General features: G+C 44.5%; 6 protein-coding genes across 6 annotated transcripts; 1 reads left to right on the plus strand and 5 right to left on the minus strand.

Moving 5' to 3' along the window:
- Positions 1-641: 641 nt before the first annotated feature.
- Positions 642-1513, minus strand: TREMEDRAFT_64978 (uncharacterized protein; the record flags this gene model as incomplete). Its single annotated transcript, XM_007007114.1, has 3 exons — positions 642-665; positions 913-1067; positions 1144-1513. The coding sequence occupies 3 exons, from the start codon at positions 1511-1513 to the stop codon at positions 642-644; spliced, it is 549 nt and encodes a 182-aa protein (XP_007007176.1).
- Positions 1514-2793: 1280 nt separating this feature from the next.
- TREMEDRAFT_12670 (uncharacterized protein) lies at positions 2794-6485 on the minus strand (the record flags this gene model as incomplete). The annotated part of the gene is made up of 10 exons (XM_007006894.1): positions 2794-2882; positions 3213-3366; positions 3607-3654; positions 3707-3745; positions 3866-4218; positions 4285-4464; positions 4579-5056; positions 5096-5561; positions 5873-6117; positions 6462-6485. Coding segments are annotated over 10 exons (2076 nt in total), but the record flags the coding sequence as incomplete, so codon positions are not given.
- Positions 6486-7266: 781 nt separating this feature from the next.
- On the minus strand, positions 7267-9396 carry TREMEDRAFT_64980 (uncharacterized protein; the record flags this gene model as incomplete). The annotated part of the gene is made up of 6 exons (XM_007007115.1): positions 7267-8084; positions 8287-8322; positions 8367-8379; positions 8425-8465; positions 8509-8518; positions 8788-9396. The coding sequence occupies 6 exons, from the start codon at positions 9394-9396 to the stop codon at positions 7267-7269; spliced, it is 1527 nt and encodes a 508-aa protein (XP_007007177.1).
- A 410-nt stretch (positions 9397-9806) lies between these two features.
- On the plus strand, positions 9807-10877 carry TREMEDRAFT_34120 (uncharacterized protein; the record flags this gene model as incomplete). The annotated part of the gene is made up of 3 exons (XM_007006910.1): positions 9807-9885; positions 10229-10329; positions 10701-10877. Coding segments are annotated over 3 exons (357 nt in total), but the record flags the coding sequence as incomplete, so codon positions are not given.
- A 461-nt stretch (positions 10878-11338) lies between these two features.
- Positions 11339-13952, minus strand: TREMEDRAFT_64982 (uncharacterized protein; the record flags this gene model as incomplete). The annotated part of the gene is made up of 2 exons (XM_007007116.1): positions 11339-13372; positions 13599-13952. The coding sequence occupies 2 exons, from the start codon at positions 13950-13952 to the stop codon at positions 11339-11341; spliced, it is 2388 nt and encodes a 795-aa protein (XP_007007178.1).
- Positions 13953-14947: 995 nt separating this feature from the next.
- TREMEDRAFT_74647 (uncharacterized protein) lies at positions 14948-19232 on the minus strand (the record flags this gene model as incomplete). Its single annotated transcript, XM_007007179.1, has 12 exons — positions 14948-15099; positions 15142-15524; positions 15624-15789; positions 16015-16882; positions 17071-17366; positions 17413-17568; positions 17615-17933; positions 17980-18171; positions 18222-18355; positions 18426-18606; positions 18672-18786; positions 18917-19232. 12 exons carry the CDS (start codon positions 19230-19232, stop codon positions 15082-15084), a joined length of 3144 nt encoding a protein of 1047 aa, XP_007007241.1. The 3' UTR covers positions 14948-15081.
- Between the last annotated feature and the right edge of the window lie 251 nt (positions 19233-19483).

Below are 19483 nucleotides of genomic sequence, written 5' to 3' on the forward strand. Positions count from 1 at the left end.
TGATCTTCTGTGAGTTTGTAAGTGTGTACAAAGTACGATCTTGTGATGTTAGTCATATGATGTTGAACGAATCTCATCTATCTGTGCTGGACAGCTCGGATTTCGAATACGCTTTTGTACCATGTAACATTTCATTGCTGCCAGATTGACACATCGTACATTTGATCATTGGTACAACTCTACTCGACGGTACAATTATCCACTACTCGTACAACTCATCTCGGACATGAAGTAACACATAACTTGTGTTTACACAGAGTTGTCGATAGATTGACCTTTTGAATTGATAGATTGACCATTCATGATAAGATAGATACGGAGGATTGACAGAGATGTTACGATCTTACGCCGATGTATATATGTGGAATCACGGGGAATGTACAGAATTGATGAGGTGCAGGAAAGATAGAGGTCGGAAAGGGAGGGAACTAAAGAAGAGATTCAAAATCCTTTAGAAACCAACTTTCCTAATTCCCATACCCCTTTACCAGCAAGTTTAACAGCTCCTACACCAACTTTAGCCACTCCAGTTTTAACCTACATATTCAGCTTTCACCCTTTTCCCGATTACTGCGACGGACAGATGAACATGAGTAATTTATTTGGAATGATGAAACAAGTCGGAGTGGGAAACCATCCCGTTACTTCCTGTCATCACTCCCGATCTGGGTAAATTCCTCTTACTGAAACATGATCTTTCTCCCTGATTCTATTTAAACACGTATTTATGAAAAAACGTTTTTTTATGAGGATGTATTCTCTTCGTGGAAGGATAACATGATTGAGAAAAGGGGGGAAAGACAGAAAGAAAGAAAGACAGAAAGAAAGAAAGACATCAAGAAAGAAAGAAAGAAAGAAAGAAAGAAAGAAAGAAAAAGAAAGAAAGAAAGAAAGAGAAAGAAAAAAACTAACTTGATCAGCTCTTTGATGAGTGAAAACACTTCCAGCTCCTTCTCTCATATAATTACCAGCTGAAGTTAATCCAGCACCAGCTGAATGTATCGCACCGTTAGCCGCTACAGGCACGTAAGAAGTTGCTTTTGATATATACGTTTCTTCTTTATTTCCTTTATGTGTCAACGAGAGAATCATAATCGTGTCATTCATGTTATTCATTGGAAAAAAGAAACAAAGTCAACTCACCAGGTCGTTTAGGTGGTATGGGAGGGATATCCGATAACATACCTTGTTGTGGAAAAGGAGGTAATTTCCTTTCTTTTTTTCCTTCAAGTCTACTGTCCAATCCTTCTATTTTCTTATCTTCTTTAAACCTTTTATGATCCATTTGTTGGGTTGTATTTCCTCTGATATTTGAATGACCATAATTCTTGAATTCCATTTCGGTCCTAGGATCCATGGGATGAGATGGATCTTGATATTTTTGTTTATGTGAATTTTCGGTGATATATGAAGAAGAGGAAGAGGAAGAAGGTGGTGGTGGTGGTGGTGGGGGAGGTATAGAACGACCTTTTGTTAAATCCGCTAAAGATGCATAAGTCTTGATTCCTGACATATTTATCGACAAGTGGATTGACCTAAATGATTGAGGGATGGATTGACCTAAATAATTGGAGGATGGATTGACCTGAATGAAGAAGAGATAACAAGGACAAGTTGAGGGTATGATCACTGGGTAGAGTGAACGAAGAGAAAAGGAAAAAGAAATCGTTTGTTTTTGTGGGGTTTAACGTCTTCTCTTGGATACCCGGTAATTGGTCGTTGAGGATTTATCGAGAGTGACTCAAACTATAGGGTGATGGAGAGATGTTGGATTCGATCTTAGGTAGAGATTGAGATCAAGTTGGATCAATTCAAGTACGCTGTTCAAGTTGATATGGGAGAGGTGAAGATGAAAGATGAGATGAAGTTTAGTAGTGAAGAAAGAGAAGAAAGAGAAGAAAGAGAAGAGAACTAACTCAGAGTGGCGGAATGTTCTATGACATCATCCCTCTAAACACCCTTCTTTTCAACTCTCCTATCAATCCGGACGACTGTACATAGTAGTCTACTTCCTACTCAGCTGCAATCATTCCCACGACCCTAAACCTGGATCATAATGCTTCCATGAAGATAAGAACAAAACGTCATCCAATTCAAACTTGTAGGCCTAAGGTATCGTGACCCGAACACGTCCCTCCAATCGTCTCCTTCTTGGCTTTCTGATCTCTAGACTGTGGTATTGTGGTATTGTGGTATTGTGGTACTAGGTAGAATGTGGACCATGGACCATGGACCGTGGACTCTAAACTTCGGTTCATGAATAATGGCTAACCCACACATGGCGGAGGGGATGAACACAAAGACATTGACACGATATGCATATTCCCACAAATCATGCCTTTTTTTTCATGCTTTAACCTAGATGCCTACAATTCCATTCACCCTTTGTTTCAAATCATATCACCTACACCCACACCCATACCAATCGATCCAATACGTGTTATTTTGAATCATAAACCCATAATAGTAACCCACTCTGCATCATTAAACAAACAACGTCACCATCTTCATCCTTCACCACCCAGGTACCTTCCGTCACTTTCCACAACACCCCTCATTCCGATCAACTCCGTACATCTTATCGACGTTCCAGCACTGAGGCTGGCCATGGACGACCCATCCGAGTATCTTTCTCCCATTCGACCAGATCCCCCCAGCGCTGTGCTACAAGTAGTCTTCTGGACTGAATCAACCACCACCACGAGGTTCATTATGAGGTCGGATTGACGTTCTAGGCAATGTCCCCCCCTAGTAGTGACAAATCGGGAGCAGTGCCTACCGACTACTCCGCCTACCCCTCCCATCTTCACCTCCATACCACAAAGCTCCCAAGAGATCTTTAGCAGTATTGGCCATGGTGGCAGCACGACCATATATCGTTTCTTCTTCCACTTGAGCTTGAGATTGTCCGACGATCACTCCCGCTTTACTCGTGAATGATCCGATCGGTCGAGGAGTTTCGTCACCCGATTCACCTGATCCAACTCCATCACAAGTTTGTTCGTTACTGATTTTACCTGATTCGAGCATGTCATCAGAAGCACTCGTTTCCCCATCAGGAAGGTAAACAGACGATCTGGGTAATCCAGATTGTGATCCTCCGCTTGCTCCACTACCCACACTTGTCCAACTCGCTCCACTAGCAGCACTGATACCGCTAGCCCAGCTGGCCCTGCTACTGCTTGATACGGACCGACCATCAGGTTGACTACTAGAGACTGACCTTCCTCTCGGTTGTGTCAACGTGGGCTGGGCATGTGTCGGTACACGAGCTATGGTAGCTCGTCCTCTAGGACTGGGTGAGGGGAGGAAGGTTGCCGGGTCTGCTCTGGGTAGATCTAGGTCATCGGGTGATGTAGGAGTAAGCTGGCCTTGGTCATGTGGTGGTATTCCATTCTGAACGGAAGTGTCAGTGTCCAATTGAAGCGCATGTTTGAGAGTTTCGACCTCTGTTGTCTCAGGGTGTTCTGCTTGAGCGGGGTTTCGTGTGTCAGGAGTTGGCGGAAGAAATATTCGAGAGGAAGGACTCTGATGACGGTGAGGTTTAGCAGAGGTTTGAGAGGTTGATGAATGAGAGTTCTGAGAAGGAAGGATCTTCGAGGAGACATGTGGTAAAGATGCAGGGGAGGTATCTTTCATAGGCCTAAAAGCGATCTATTTCTATGTCAGTCAGTGTTTCCCTTATCCACAACCCCTACCAACTCACCTGAGGCGAAGAATGCGGGGTAGGTGTCGTATTCCTCGTCTTCTCTTCTTCCGATCGGTCTTCCCCCCCGTCTGTTGAAAAATAATCCACATCCATCTTTTCGTCTTCCTGCGCCGAGTCCGTCCTCACTGCTCCATTTCCACGATCCTTCCTCAATACTGGGTCGACGTCATTCCGTACGACTGGAGTTGAAGGGATATCGCCAGGTGTCGCGCTTGCCGGAACACCATGTTGCGCACCTTGTAGACCTGAAGGACTACCGGACGGCTCTGGTGCACCCTTCTTGCCCGGAGGAGGAACGGAAGGTAGAATTGGTGGATCCGTCGGACTTCTCGGTGTTCCTGGTGATAAAGACGACGTTGAACCTATACTTTGACTACCGGAAGACGAACGGCCAATCGCCGAAGTGGATCGATCGCGAGAGGTAGATCTACCTCTCTGGTCTTCCACCGGAGAGTGATTCACATGATTGTGTGCATGAGAGTGATGATGTTGATGTTGATGAGGTTGAGCTGGCGGGACAACACCATTGACGTTTTGTTCTCGATCGTACATTGTCCCTCCAATTCCAGGAGCACGCATGCTACCGAGACCAGTGGCGACGGAAGGGTTGTAATTGAAGAATGTCGATGGAGGAGATGAAGGTTCTGGTGTTGGAGTTGTTGGAACTGATTGACGAACTTTAAGAATACCTCGTGCAGGTTGGGGTGGAGAGATGACACCTGAGCCAGATTGGGGATTGGGGGAGCCGTATGGACCTAAAGCTGGGGATCCTTGTAAACTTTGAGAGGCTTGGCCAGGTACAGGACGAGGACTCTGAGCTCCTTGTACGACTTGGGAGATGGAAGAGGAAGATGAAGATGCTGAAGAACCGCCGATCATCTCGCTGGATTGTGGTCCAATGGTAGCCGCTTGACGCCATTTAGGTTGAGCAGGTGGTGCACCCACATTGACCGGTGTACCTCTTGGTGAGGAATAAGGAGGTGATCTACTTTCTGGTGAGATACCGTGGAAATAATCGTATGCTCCTGACTGAAGATCGTCGGCCCATTCGGCATGCACGTCGTCTTCGGGGGAAGCAAAGTCGTACGGTGGTGCCGATTGTTGAGAGGGAGAACGATATTCCGGTGGAGGCATATAAACCACCGCAGGTGAATTACGACCAAAGTTTCCGCTCATCTTCAACATGGTAGGGGCGATTTTGGCTATGGTGACATGTTCAGCAGAGGTAGAACTGGATGTTCGACTCAAAGAAGGTCGAGGAGTTCGACTACTGGATGCTGAACGCATTTCTAACATGTCATCGTCTGAATCAGATCGTTGTAGGTGATGTGCTTGAAACTGATGCTGCTCCAACTCTTGTTGTTGTTGATGTTGCAATGCTTGAACGGGTATTTCAGCAGGATCATCCACGGCGACACATTGCTCAACAAACGTGTTGAAAGAGATATGTTTCTTGCCTCCACTATGATGGGCGGAATCTGGCGGTGCAGGGTTGAAATCTTCGCCTGACCGATCGATGATGGGCCGTCGGGTGGGTGATCTTCTTAAACCGCGTTGACGAAAGATGTTCGTGTCGGATTTGGTCTGATGTAAAACTGGTCGTAGGAGATTCTCCATTCCATCCGATGAATCGACGTCATCTTGATCATGAAAGGCTTCGAGGATGGGTGAGGTGGGTACGGCTATGGCGAGCATTTCGGATAATGTGCGATGTTTTAGAATTGGTTTTTTGCCAGCAGGCAGTTCAATGCCTAGACGTTCATCGGCAGCTGCGATACGTAAAGGTCGAACAGGTTCGACATCAGCGGTGTGTAGAGGACCATACAGCCATGTCACATCGGAGTCTTTAAGCCTGGGTGTTAGGACTGGTAAAGTTATGACACGATCTCGGATACTCGGTTCCGACAGCTGAACAGGAGCAGGAGAGTGGACGATCAAGGCACTGAGGAGATTCAAGGAGGGATAGCTGGTGGTTGTTTCCGATGAGGAGGGAAGAGTGAGACAAGCACAGCCGGTGTCTAGAGTGGGGGAGGCGGTGTCATGATCGCAGGTTCGGCTTTCCGCCACCACCAGTAATTGGGTCGTAGTCAACACGACCAGAATAAGGATGGATAATTGACATAGGATGGTGAGAGAAGAGGAGAGTAGAGATTTAGTACACACCAATTCAAAGTTTCCGGACTTATAGTCTTCAACTTATTTCTCTGTTTCTGCCAAGTTCTCCAACTGGCATTCTCCAATCGAACACCATTAGCAATATCATTCTTATGTCTCGTCATATTTCTCCAACTTCTATAAACATCTTCTTCTTTCCATTCGTAAGATAGATAATCTACGCATATTGATGGTAGACGATCTTGTATATCTTCGACTGAAGGTGCTGCTGAAGAATCTATAGGGAGAGAAGTCTGATTTGTCAGCGGGTCATTCTCATTCCTAGCCCTTATTCATCTCTTCTTCTCACCAGATAAAACATCGAGTGAGTGCGAATAGTCATGTGTTGATTGAAATGTGTGGAAGTGTAAGACGACTAAGATCTGTGTGAATGATAGGTGTATGTGAGATATTTGATGATGAATGATCATCCATCTTCGCTCCCAAGTGATCCAGACCATAGCGTAATGAAGACATATTCAATGATATCTTCCTCTGTATGGGAAGGAGAGGAAGATGAATGACCGTGATTGACTTGTACCGATTTAGATGTAGATAGTGGAGGTGAAAGAAAACCATGATGACCAATAAAACCCACAATGGGAGGTATAACCTGTGCCATCTTTTTCCTATCGTTTCGTTTCTTCACTAACTCACTTTAATACGATTTGAATGGAGAGATGTTCAAGGTGTTTTTAAATATCTACAATGTATGTGTAGAGTCGGATGAGAGAGAACTAAGATGGATGTGAATAGAAGAAAAACAAGGATGGATTATGTGACCACGGGTGTGGATTACCAGTTGCGTAGGGTAAATAACCGGAAATGGAATATGGAATTGTATATAATGAGAGAGATTGAGAAGTACGTGGATATAGGTTAATATCGATTGACACGTTCTGAGTGCATGGTCATGTATGGTGAGTTGGAAGTATGAAGAGAGATTGGATGATAGAGGGACAGTAAGAAGGAAGTGAAATGGGTCTGGGCCGTCAAGCGAAAGGGTGCAAAGTGGTGCAAAGGTGCAAGGGCTCCCGATGTCCATACGGAGACCGGCAACCGTTCCATACTACTACAAGTGCGCTACAAGCGGTAATTCCCGAGTGTGGCACTTTTCAGCCGGACATTCTTCCGGCTGTGTTTTCCCCCACTGATATTCAACCGTCACACCATACTCAAGGCCTGGCCATACAAAGGTATCCCTACTTTCTTAACATCATTACAAAGGTAGAGTAGCATAGCATCAGCCAGGCCATGTAACAGCTACGAGTAACTATGGATGAGTAGCTACCGTACTACCTTTGAGCGCTTCCAAGACATGTCGATTATGCAAAGTAGAATAGAGATACACTGACATGTAGCGCGGCAAATGAGGAATACAAGTATGATGTGATAACCCTTCGCTACTCCTCATGATCTTCCTGTCTACCTCTCATCAACTCCCTAGCTCTTTCCTGCATCTCAACCCTAGCTCTCAATCCAACTTCTCCCCATCCTCTAAAACTCATCCATCTCTTCTCCCTCCACCAAACCTTCCACCATTCTTCACCTCTCTGTCTTTCCCTAGCTCTTCTCACATCCCCCGAGTTGACTTCTAAAATCTGTGTCTCGACATATCTCAACAAGACCCGGGTCAATCTCTGAACCACACCATAAGTCTGACGAAGGGTATTTATCGCTCCAATAAGAACGAAAAACACGATCGTTATCTCTCCTAAATCTCTTCCACCTCTATTACCTCTACGTCGTAAAGAACCGAATAAACCTGTACCCCTGACTCCATTGGCAAGTTGCATAGGTCCGAATAGACTGAGAGAAAGCATGAGTGAGAGAAAAGAGATACTTCCTAATACCGCTAATCCGAGTAAGAACCTAGCGATGAGAGCGAAACCGAACGAAGCTAATGGAGTAGGGATGGAGGTGTGTGACTTAGCAATGGAATTAGCGACAGAGGAAAATGTGGAGATAGCACCGGTGAAAATGTCGTATACTAATGCACCACCACCGGATACGACTACGACGGGAGAATCGTCCAAATCGTCAGACCACATGTAATCGTTGAATGTTCGGAATGGAGATCGGGAGGAGAGAATGTTACGGAGAGGTGAAGCGGTGAGAAAGAGGACGAATTGACCTATGAGGAGGGAAAGGAGGAAGAAGAGGAATATGGAGAGGAAAAGGAGGATAGGACGAGATGTTGCGAGACCAGAGACTAGGGTTCCTGAGCGTGTCAGCTATATACCCAATGGTGGAGTAGGACATCCCTATATCGTTGGGCCCATCCAGCACAGCACTTCTTTGGCTGCCATCAGAGGAAAACCGAAGAACCATGTGGATTGAAGAGTGATAGGAGAATACAAGATAGTGTCCAAGTTGCTCAGTCAGAAAAGTGAAGTAGGAGTATAAGAGATGTTCGAACTCACTTCGAAGTCGATATTGATGATGACACTGAGGACATTCTTCGCATCAGTTACCTGACTAATAATTCCTGGTGATGACGAACCTAAAAAAGCTTTCTACTTTATCAGATTACTCATATTGAAGTATAACACTCCACTCACTGCATTCGTTCCAGTCCCTCGCCATGCGTTTATACAATTGACTGAGGGGTCAGCTTTCGTTCGGAGATAGATGAAGAAGCTGACCATGTACATACTGCATATCAGCGATTGTTTCATTTTTCCCTAAAAGGAAGACGATAGCAACTATTTTGTATAGATAAGAGACAGATCTGGAGCTTACTCTCACACACCATCTGAGTGAACAGCTCATAATGACACGTTGGTGGGTTAGGTACGGACATGTCGCCCGGTCGAGTCCGGACATGTCGATGGGATAAGTACTCGAATAAATCGAACAAGATATAAGAGAGAGTTGGTGAGGGTTCAGAGGTGTATGAAGTTGTTTAAGAGAAAAAGACTCACCCGCATACTCCCACTACATAAACAAGGACTTATAAGTCTTCCCATAGTTTCTTCCTCTTCCACACCAGCTAAACATATCCTACATTGTCTATCATCTTCTTCTTCCTCATCCTCATTTCTCCCCTCCCTTCTTCCCTCGTAATCAGAATGAGTCTCTTCTGTTCTTCCTTCCATCCTTCTTCTTGAACCTGAACGTTCTCCTGATCGACCTTCCGAGTTTCTGCTCTCTTCTTCTTCCACTTCTGTATAAGTCCTCAAAGGTGTATCTTCTCTACCTAATCTTTCATCATCATCCACTTCGGTATATACACGTAAGGGAGTATCATCCCTATCATCCCTACTCATTTCATTACTTTCTTCTAGCTTTACATTCCAACTTCCAGGTATCTCCTCAAAACGTGACGATTCGTCTATACCGGTATTATATCCACTTGGAACATGTCTGGTGGAATGTATTGTATCATCGGCTAAAGCATGTAACATAGTTCTTGATGGTGTTGTTGAAGTTAGGGAAGAATCAACATAATCTTCATCTGTTCCATATGGTGATCTTTGAGGTTGAGGTGAGTTGGAGTTGGATGAGAAGGTGAATGGACGTCGGAAGGACATTGCTGGAGGTATCTGATCCTCTGGGAATCTTTACAGGCTTTCAAAAATTGCACAATCCTGTCAAATAATTGACGATTGCGTGAGATATAGACGTCCACCTGACCCACCTGATACCTGATGGAAGATGTCCAGACACCGAGATGAAGGTTGCAGAGTAGTGTACTCTTACTTGTATATGTGAGAGACGTGGAACATGAAATATCCCCCCACCCAAGACCATAGGCCGTCGGGCATCGTCCACCCATCAACGGACATGTCCCTCAATCTCCGTCTCCCCCCTCTCACCACCCTCACGTTGGTTCTCTCCTTTGAACACTCACTCACACTTGACACTTGTGAACCAGTAGAAAAGAATGGTATGTCTCCCTATATATCTTACAACGGATAAAGCTGAAATAGATCTGCTGTAGGCAGCAAATTCTCAAGGTATACAAACTTTGTTAGAAGCTGAAAAAGAAGCTTCGAAAGTGGTACAGAAAGCAAGGCAATGTGAGACGTTCTCTCTTCACTAAAGTACTGTCTTTGTGCTTCCTCTTGTGAAATATCTCCCGAAATGCTCTGATATCAAGTCCTTCTTCTCGTCTCATCACATTTCTTGATCGAGACGGACATATCAGATGCGGGAGTTCAGATCTTACAGCTTGAAGAGACTGAATGCACACGGTGCTTCTCGACACCTGATGATTTCACCTTAACTGGAGGTAACTCGATCTTTGTCCTTTGAGTGGATCTTCGTTGTCGTCATCAGTTGTGTGAGATGATAATATTGGTTATTGATATTCATATGGGCAAGACGGGCTAGTTGGTATAATGATGAGACGCTGACTCTCAGACCGCGTACAGAAACTTAAAGACGCTAGGACGGAAGCTGCAAAAGAGATTGAAGAGTATAAAGCTGAGAAAGACGCTGAGTTTAACAAGTTTGGATTGGACGTGAGGTTTTATTCCCCCTTCTTACCTAATTCCACCTGTCTCCATTCTTATTCACACAATTCATCGCTTCCATCCTACAGTTTGATCGTTAAACAGCTCTTCGTGTTTTGGGCCGACCTTCCCCTTTCTTCTCTTCCCCCGTCTCCTTCTCTTAAAAAGATATAGGAAACACAGTAAAGCAGAATCACCTAAATATGACGGTCTATCAAATATAGAGAAGCTCTCTTAACATCGTGGTAGGTTAAGGAGAGATTATGGAGGCCTGAAGATACGATAGGAAAGCAAGGAAACACATCAGGTTTCTATATCAGATGGTGACGGTAGAAATACACGGGATGAACGGTGAAAAGAACGTATAACTAAAATCTCAGCATTCATCCGAGACTACTTCATCTCAAACTACTTCAGACGCTCAAACAAAGATTCAACTTTCCGAACTTGACGTCGCTGTGGAGAAGAATAAGCATTCGGTGATTGATAAGATTGTGGAAAGGGTTTTACAATGTGATCCTCATCTTCATCAGAATTTGAAAAAAGTTGAGGCGTGAGTGGGGTTTGAGGTAGTAGTATATGAGATGAGTTTCTGCATGATTTTTAATGCCATTTACTAATTGTCGATTGTGACAAGCTTATTCGTACCATTCGGGAATGTGATTTTGGTTAGAGATGGGGATAGGGATAGGGTTAGTGGGAAAGAAAGATGTTAACAAAGTTCGATAATGAATATGAAGTCGGATGGTTCTAAATCAGCATATACTGATTTCTGCAGATGAATCGATAAGGTATGTCATCATGCCTACGAGATACAAAATTGATATCTTCACCTTGATTCACTCGTTGGAAATGTGTTGATGTATGTACTCACGAAACATACAGTACGTTATCATTCGAATGTATATCCACAATCACCCCAAACTTTCACATCCTAGCTCAGCTCTCAACATTCACTTCATACACACTCTTCCTCATACTAGACTCATACTCATGATCCAAATCCAAACCTCTCCATTCACCCACTAGTCCCAGACGGTCCAGGCTGATCAAAAACCCTGACGATTAATTCCAAAGCTCTTTCCCAATCTCTCTTCCATTGATTCTTGATCCAATCTTCATGATCATCCTTGATATCACCTTTATTCTTACCCATCAAACTTTTCTTTAAAACTTTATCTCTTTCTCTATCATTTAACAATTTCCAACCTTTATCAACCCCAATCATCTGTTGTAACCTTATTTTAATATTCTTCTCCATTCTTCTACTTAACATCCATGCTAATCTCTTACTTGCGAAATCAGCTTGATCACTGATGATTAACTGTACTTCTAAATTATCCCATCTTCTTCCTGATAAATTTAACAATCCATTCAAATGATCAGTATGAGGTTTTAAGATATCCCATAGAAGAGAACATGTTCGTTGTAATTGTCTATGAGATAAATGACGTCTTTTTGTTGGATCTCTATTTTGAGGAGATAATGATCCAGAAGAGAAAAGAGGTGTTTGATCAAATGGGAATTCTATTTGAATTATCAATTTCTCCAAACTATAACCTTTACTTTGTTGAGTTGATGATATTGATGAATTATTCGAATCACCATTAGAGATGTTTGAAATGTTAGATATTTCAGAGCATTTTGAAGGTTTGGGAAATTCAGATTCGGGAATTACTTCAATGGTAATGGGATTTTCTGATTTGGAAATGATATCGTCTTTCTCATTATTATCTTTAATATCCATCTGATTGATTTCTTCACCATTCATAAATCGAGATTCTTCTTCTTCTTCCTCGGGGATTTGATTGATTTCCGAAGTAACCAAAATAGGTGAAGAAATATCAACAGGTTGATCAATGACGACTTTATAATGTATATGTTGATCCAGTTCTTGAGCTTGATCTTGAACAATTGTTGAATTAGATTTTGAAGAATTCAATAAACTTTGTTTATTCCCTTGGACTTTACTAGATTTACCTAAAACAGCACAACGCCATTTCAAATCTTCAACACTTTGAAAAGTTTTAGGTAACCTTATCAATTCTTCATGTCTCACCATAACTTTTAATTCCTTTATTCCAATAACCTCACAAACTTCTGCAATCCTTTTCCCATTATTACATAATTCCAACAAAGTCAAATTCCCTCCTCTTGGACTAACACCATCAGGGAATCTCCATGATAAATCTAATTGTTTAACTTGATGACAAATAGAAATAAGTCGTATAAGTTCTTCTGCTTTGTCAATCTTTGGGAACACTGTGAATTTCTCTGGTAAAATCTTCCTCGTCTCATTAACCATATCCGACTTTATCGAATCAAGATCTTCAGAAGTGTTTATAGAAGCGGAAGGATCATATTGATATGTATTGATCGGTTCAGTTTGTCCAATATATCTTCCAGATCTTGAAATTGATAAACCGTTATGTGAATTTGAATGTCCCAATTCTGTATATCCATTAAATCTCGTTCTTCCAGTATATAACAACCCAACTTGTTCTGAAGACAAGACTGTGTTTGGTTTTGAAGTCATGTATGGTTTTGGAAAACGACTCAATGATGATGAAGGAGATAACATTTGATAGAGAAGATCGAAAGAACAAGGGAAATTAATTATCAAAGATTCAGCTTTTATTCCAAATGGTATATTATTACGTTTCCAAGAATCAAGATAAATGATTTCTTCTTGTTTTGGTATCTTATGATCAGGACCTAAAACAATATCGGTAGAAACTTTGATTTCCCAATTGGTAGGGAGTAGATGAAGGATACCTCCTGTTCCGACGAATAAGGATCTAGGATTTGGTCGAGTGTCGATCATCCAATGAACTCGTTCGCGGACAGTGGCATGGGGAGGGATAGATGGGAGGAAAGCTTGTTCGATTAATGTGGAGGATGAAGGAGGAGGGTGATAAATGATTTGGAAATGAGAGGGATGAGAGAGTGTGAGAAGGTTTGGGAAAGTATCGAATATGGAAAATATCTGAGAAGAGGAAGTGAGGTCAATCTCGATGTGTTGTACTAAGGAAGAATAGAATCGATAACGTTCCTGATGATAAGCATACAATACATTTCTGAACCCTACTTCAAATGACAGTGTTCAAAATCGAATCACAAATGAAAATAGCCCTTGCATGTAACACCATCAACAAAGGAAAAATCATCATCTTTTGACTTGAGAGTCATCGATTACTGTAGAAAGAATTGGGTGTAAAATCTAGCACAAAGTAGAAGAGTAGGGAAAAAGCTCGATAGGGAAAGTAAAAATCACCCACCAAGCTCCTAGCACATTTCCTAAACCCAGTTCTCTCAGCATACTTGAAAAACCTATACAACTCTTCAGCAGTCTCCAAAAAGACATTCTTCGACAAAACCATAACCTTCGTCACTGTTCTACCCTTGACATTCCTCAATATATTCCGTCGGATCAATGGGATATTCCATGCTTCTTCCGCTGCGCTTTTCCAGGGTCCCGGACGTTGAGGTTTTTCCTTTACCCCCACTACTCCTCCGCCAGAAAGAGAAGAAGAACTTGCGTGGCCAGGTGAGGGAGATGGAGGTTGTAAGGTGGGATCATGATATCTTTGACGAGGTTTGAAAATCGGGACTTGGTTATGCCAAGGGGGCATTTGGTTTGATTTTTGTTCGACTGAGTGTCTGAGTGTTTCGAAGGTAAACTACGTCGAGTAGCTCGTCGGTCGTCGGTGTCTCTGTGGTGGAGTGGAGTCGGTAAGATGACGAGAGGGTCTGGATCTCGATGGAAGATGTATGAATACCTCTCAAGTGAGTGGTTGGAACGAAGAAGATGAGGAGTTGTGTGTGGTTGTTGTGACGTGGGATGTGGAAGGTAGCGAGCTTTTCAATCCCTGGTTGATAGTCTGTTCGGAAGAGGGGAATATGTTCTACTCAAGATCGACACCCAAGTCGGTAAAGCGGTATTGGACGTCAAAGCGCGCCAGGTTAGGGACAATGATTTGTTTATATGACTGATAGTCAAGACTACTGCCTCGTCGAATAGCTGTACAGGTATGACGGGTGGCGGATAGCCTCCTAGAATATGTAAGCTCCACTCTGTGTCAGTAGTAGAAGGGAGATTGTCGAGATTCGGTCGTTTGACGCTAGTCGAAGTATGATAAAGGAGAGAAAACTAGCAGGTTCTTTGAGGATAGTACGAAGTCCAGAACGAGGATTGTAGGTGAACAAGGACCAAAGGCGGTACTCGTCCCCGTTTGAAGCGGATTGAGCGATGAAACGACAAAGGAGGACAGAGGTGAAGGAATGTGCCAGTGAATACTACTGTGTGATATTACGTGACGAGTCGATAGCTAGTTGGAAAGATGAGAAGAGTGAAACAACGGGTGGGAACGGGTATCAGGGTGAGGGAAGAAATGATCATGATGCACGTGTAGGGGGCATGGTTGATGGGGACGACGATAGAGAGATGATATGACAGGGATCCAAGAACTAGCGTCAAGGAGTGTGACACAAGGGACAGAGAAGGAGAAGGAGAAGGAGAAGCAAGAGGCATGAGGGTACGGGAGGATTGTCGTTCGTATTGGATCTGCAAGTGAAATCAATATAATGAATATCCTCAACGTAAGTCACTCCTTCATGTTCCCACATCATGAGGAAGCGCCGGTGCCATGCATGCGGACGTGTGACTATACGTACAGTGACTGTAAAATTGTATGATTGATAAACGTTGAGATTGGATGTGTAATGGTGTAAGCAGACGTAGACGAAGGGGACTAGCTAAGTCTACTCCTCTCCGAACATCTACCGGTCAGCTGTATACTTCAAGTCGTCGTAAAAACTTACCTCGACCCAAGCGGCTTTCCCACCTGGTCGACCGGACAGAAATGTTCGGAGACCCGTCTTCAGTGCAGGCTGACGTTCCACAACCTCTCGTAGTTGATCCCGTCCAAGTTGCACCAAAGCTCCATAACTGGCTGGTCCAAGCAGACGAGCAAGGCGCATGAAGCCATCCCATAATTGAGGCACCTCCCACACGCGTTTGAGTACGAGTTTCGGGAGAACAGTATTCGCCACGAAGGGAACGAGGGATTTGTACGTCGTGACTGCTTGGATGATGGTACGGAGGAAAATGACGGGAAGACTGGAGAGATCGCAGATGCGCTGGAGGGCCGTAGCAAGGACGTCGGAACGGAATACGGTAGTAAGGGAGAAGCAGATACCAACGGCTGAGAGTGAGCATAACTTATGAAGACCCAGTAGACATCAATAAGATGCCAATAAGGGGTGGGTAAAGAGATGAGAGGAGGGGATAGAGCGCAACTCACCCTCGATAGTAACCTTCAAACCCGTCTCTTCTGAATGAAGAGCCACCAGCAGATCCGCCGGGGTCATCTTCTGCAAAACGCTGACGAATGCCGTCTTGACCAATTCCCGAGTATCTGGTTCTTCTAGCAACGTCACAATTCTGGGTATTTGTTTCTCTATCTCCGCCTGGCCATCAGTATTGAAAGCAACATCTCGACAGCTCTATACACCGATAACAGCTCCTCCGAAGGGATTACCCCCTCCATCTCCCAACCTCCGCATCACTCAGTATTGATGTGGGAATGCCGTTGAAACAGGGCGGTTACGACTACTGAACAAAAGGGACAGAGAAGAGAGGAAGAGACGAATGATTAAGGGGTATGTATGATTGGAAAGGGAAGAACGACCCACCTTGTCCAGCTGCCCCAGGACAGGAATTATAAACCTCGGATCCAAATTTCTCTCCACCATCAAACCCTTGACCACAGTAACCAAAACTTGACTGGAACCTTCCCCTGACAAAATCGTCATTACTCTCAATGCCAATTTCTCCGCTCCCTGAGGGAAGTTCCTCAACACTTCCAACAACTTCTCCGTGGCCCCCATACTCTGGACCAACCTCGAAATCTCAGCTTCCACCGCGTCCTGTATCTCACTCTCCATCTTTGGATAAAGGGAGAAAATATCATCCAACAAATCCTCTCTCCGTTTGGTAAGAGCAAACACTAATTCTAAATGTTGTTGTACACTCTCTTTACTTGTTTCTACCAAAAACTTCGAATAAACCTCTTCATCTGGTTGTTCACCATCTTCCATCTCGACGTCATCCCCCTGTTGTATTTTCGGAGTAGGGACGAGTCTTCTGTATACTCCCATGGCGAACGAAACCACTTTATCTGACATGGGAGAATGCGGAACCCAACGACGGACTGTCGAGATTGCTAAAAATCTGGTTTTGCGTTCCGGATGAGTACATAATTCCAGCAAGGTGCGTAAGGATGGATCTCTGATGGGTGGACGGGTTTCCACCAAATCTCGGAGGGCCAGAAGACCAGGAACACTACGTTCGACATCTTCACACAATCTTTCGAGCATGTGTACGGCCGAGAGTGGAATCTCAGGAAGGGAGGTAAGAAAGTTGGATAGGGATTTATCCTTCACGTCCAAGGTAGCGAGACAGGCTTGAAGGACAGTCTCAAGGTTGATTGTGTATTCTCCGGAACCATTCAGTTTTTGGGAATACCATTCTTCGTTAAGCCATATAGCCGCAAATTTAGATCTGACATCAGTATCATCGCACCGAAGATACGATTCATGAATTGTTCAACACAGGGCCGGAGAGGGCAGAGTCAAATACGAGGAACACGACGGAATAGCAACTGGAGACGATAGTGGGCCGAAAACGTGTAGCAGCAAGATCAGAGCAGGCGTACAGATGTGAAGATTTGGCAGAAAGAGGATCCTCACCTGTCAGAGAAATTGGCAGAAACAAAATCCGCAATGGCTTTCCGTTTCACGTCTGGGCCTCGCGTAGCAAGCCTAGCTAGAAGCAACATCCACATTTCCTTCGGTTGAACCGCAATCTTCGCCCCGTCTTGAGGTTCCAGATCAGGCAACGAAGCCAGTTCGGCACCAGATGACCAGATCCTCTCTAGAGTCAAATTGACGAGATCCTCAATCTCTGGTATGCTCCCGATTTCGGGCGGCGGGAGAGTAATGTCTGCAAAAGTGACATTTTCCTGATCTTCTTGAGCATGTTGCAGCTACTATAAGCTCCATCCTTCTCTTCGACGTAAGCAGAAAACTGACCAGAAAATCTTCATCGTCCACATCCATATCCAAGGGATTAAGTATCTCATCTCGTTCTTCGCCTTTGACCTCTGCTTTGAGACCCTCGCCATTAAGAGAAGGGCCAAGGACGGGCATAGCATCGGCTGTATTGTCCAAAAGTGCTTGTCGTGCGTTCTGACATCAACAATTGTTCGTCTCAAAAATAGGCAGGAGAATTTACCTTGAAAGCGGTCTCTAAAACCGCTTCGGTCACCAGACCCAAACCCTCCATGACCGCATCGATGACAGTCTCCAAGGGTAAAGTGGTCACGTCGAACTCTGGCCCTTTGCCCGAGCCAGATCCTGGTTGTATCTCCAATTTGACCCTCTTGACAGCTTGTTCGCTACTCTCCGCAACTGGCACGACCATCCCCCTTTTGATGGCTTCACGCTTGGCTTTGCGCTGCACATTTTCGTGTGAAAACGCACTGTCCATCCGTAATTTTTGTCGTAGCAAGGCGTCGTTCAATTGTGCTGAGAATTGCGTGAGAGATGGTTGTCTGTGCGTCAACGAAACAAACACAACCCTAAGTGCGAGAGGCTGACCTGACCACATGTGTCATCGCAAGGCGCATAGTCTTTTCTACCGCACGAATTTGCATGGCAGGTCTGCCAGCTGCCTCCAGAGCAGCAGGTGTCCAAGAGGTCATGGATGATACGAGTAGAGCAGCGAGGGTAGGCCTTGATTTACATAGCAGCGGTAGTGTATTGAACAGTGGTTGAAGGATTGCAGGGTCGCTGTTATTGATATTAATCCACGTTACAAGTTGTTGGGAAGATGCACTCACTCGGAGGAATACATGTGAGTGACAAGTTGTGTTCGAAGGAGATTAGCCTCATCTTCCATTTCCATGATGTTCAGAGGACTTTCTCGAGTGATCATTGAAACACTTGGGTCGTTCCCTCCTGCCTTATTTTGAAGCTGGAAGATCAGCAGACAGTCCAGCGACATTTGAAGCTGGCAGTTCAGATTATAGAAAACATCGACTCACTCTTGGGTCCGCACTGGCCGCTCTCGTACCAGCTAACAACACCCTCTGAAGAAACTTCCACGCTCTCGCTTTGATCCCTACATTCCTCGGCTGGATGTTCGGATCCAGAGCAAAAGCCAAGATTCTCGATTTGGAGGCTAGGAAGATGTCATAGATCTGTTGAGGTGGTCTGGTGGTAGCCCTTCTGATGAGTATTTCTCCCTTCATCCATTCCAATCATTTCTCGCGGATAACAGTAGTACTCACAGAAGTCTGAAAAGCATCGGATAGATGGTGCTGAAGATAGGGATGACAGCTTTGATAGTTGGTATTGAGCCTCCTAGTAACATGTTATTCAAAGCATCGAGAGAGGATTGTGCGACTGCTTGATCAGCTCACATCTCACAACGCATATTCTATTCCAGATACTTCGTTGAATCGCCAACAATCAAGGAATCCTTCGATCCGTTATGAGAACACTTAGGGGGAGGATGTTCGACGGATAAACCAACCAGCAAGTTTCACATCTACCTTCAAACCACTCCTTCCCACTGCCAAAGCTACCATATCAAGCGTCCAAGACCTCAACAAACTCTCTCCACCATCCACGACCATAGGTAGCAGTTGTCCACATAGCTCGGGTAGCCTATCGGGCTGTTCTTCGAATCTTTGACCAGCAGCTATGAGAGCTTCGGCCTGTTCTGGACTTTCGGGCGGACAAGTGAGGGCGGCAGCGAGAGCTTGGAGGGGGTCATGCGGGATGGTAGGTAGAGTCTTTGTGTCAATATCCTGTACGGCAGAGAGGTCCTCGTCCGCGTACAGGGACATTGCGAGGAGTGAAGGAGGATGTTTTGAGAAACAGGGAAAGATGGGAGGGATGCTTCTGTTCTTGACCACCCTTGAGATCTGGAGGAGTGGTGGTCGGACATGATGTGGCGTTTGTCATATCTGGTGATATGAATACTTCCGTGATTGAGCTGTGACGACATTGTTGCCACTGTACTTAACAAATCGCTTACGAGTTCTTCACTTTGTCTCTCTTTCTACGACGTCGGATTTGACACCAAGCAGAGAGTTTA

Source organism: Tremella mesenterica (assembly GCF_000271645.1).
Source record: "Tremella mesenterica DSM 1558 unplaced genomic scaffold TREMEscaffold_12, whole genome shotgun sequence".
In the NCBI taxonomy this organism is placed as follows: Eukaryota; Fungi; Basidiomycota; class Tremellomycetes; order Tremellales; family Tremellaceae; genus Tremella; species Tremella mesenterica.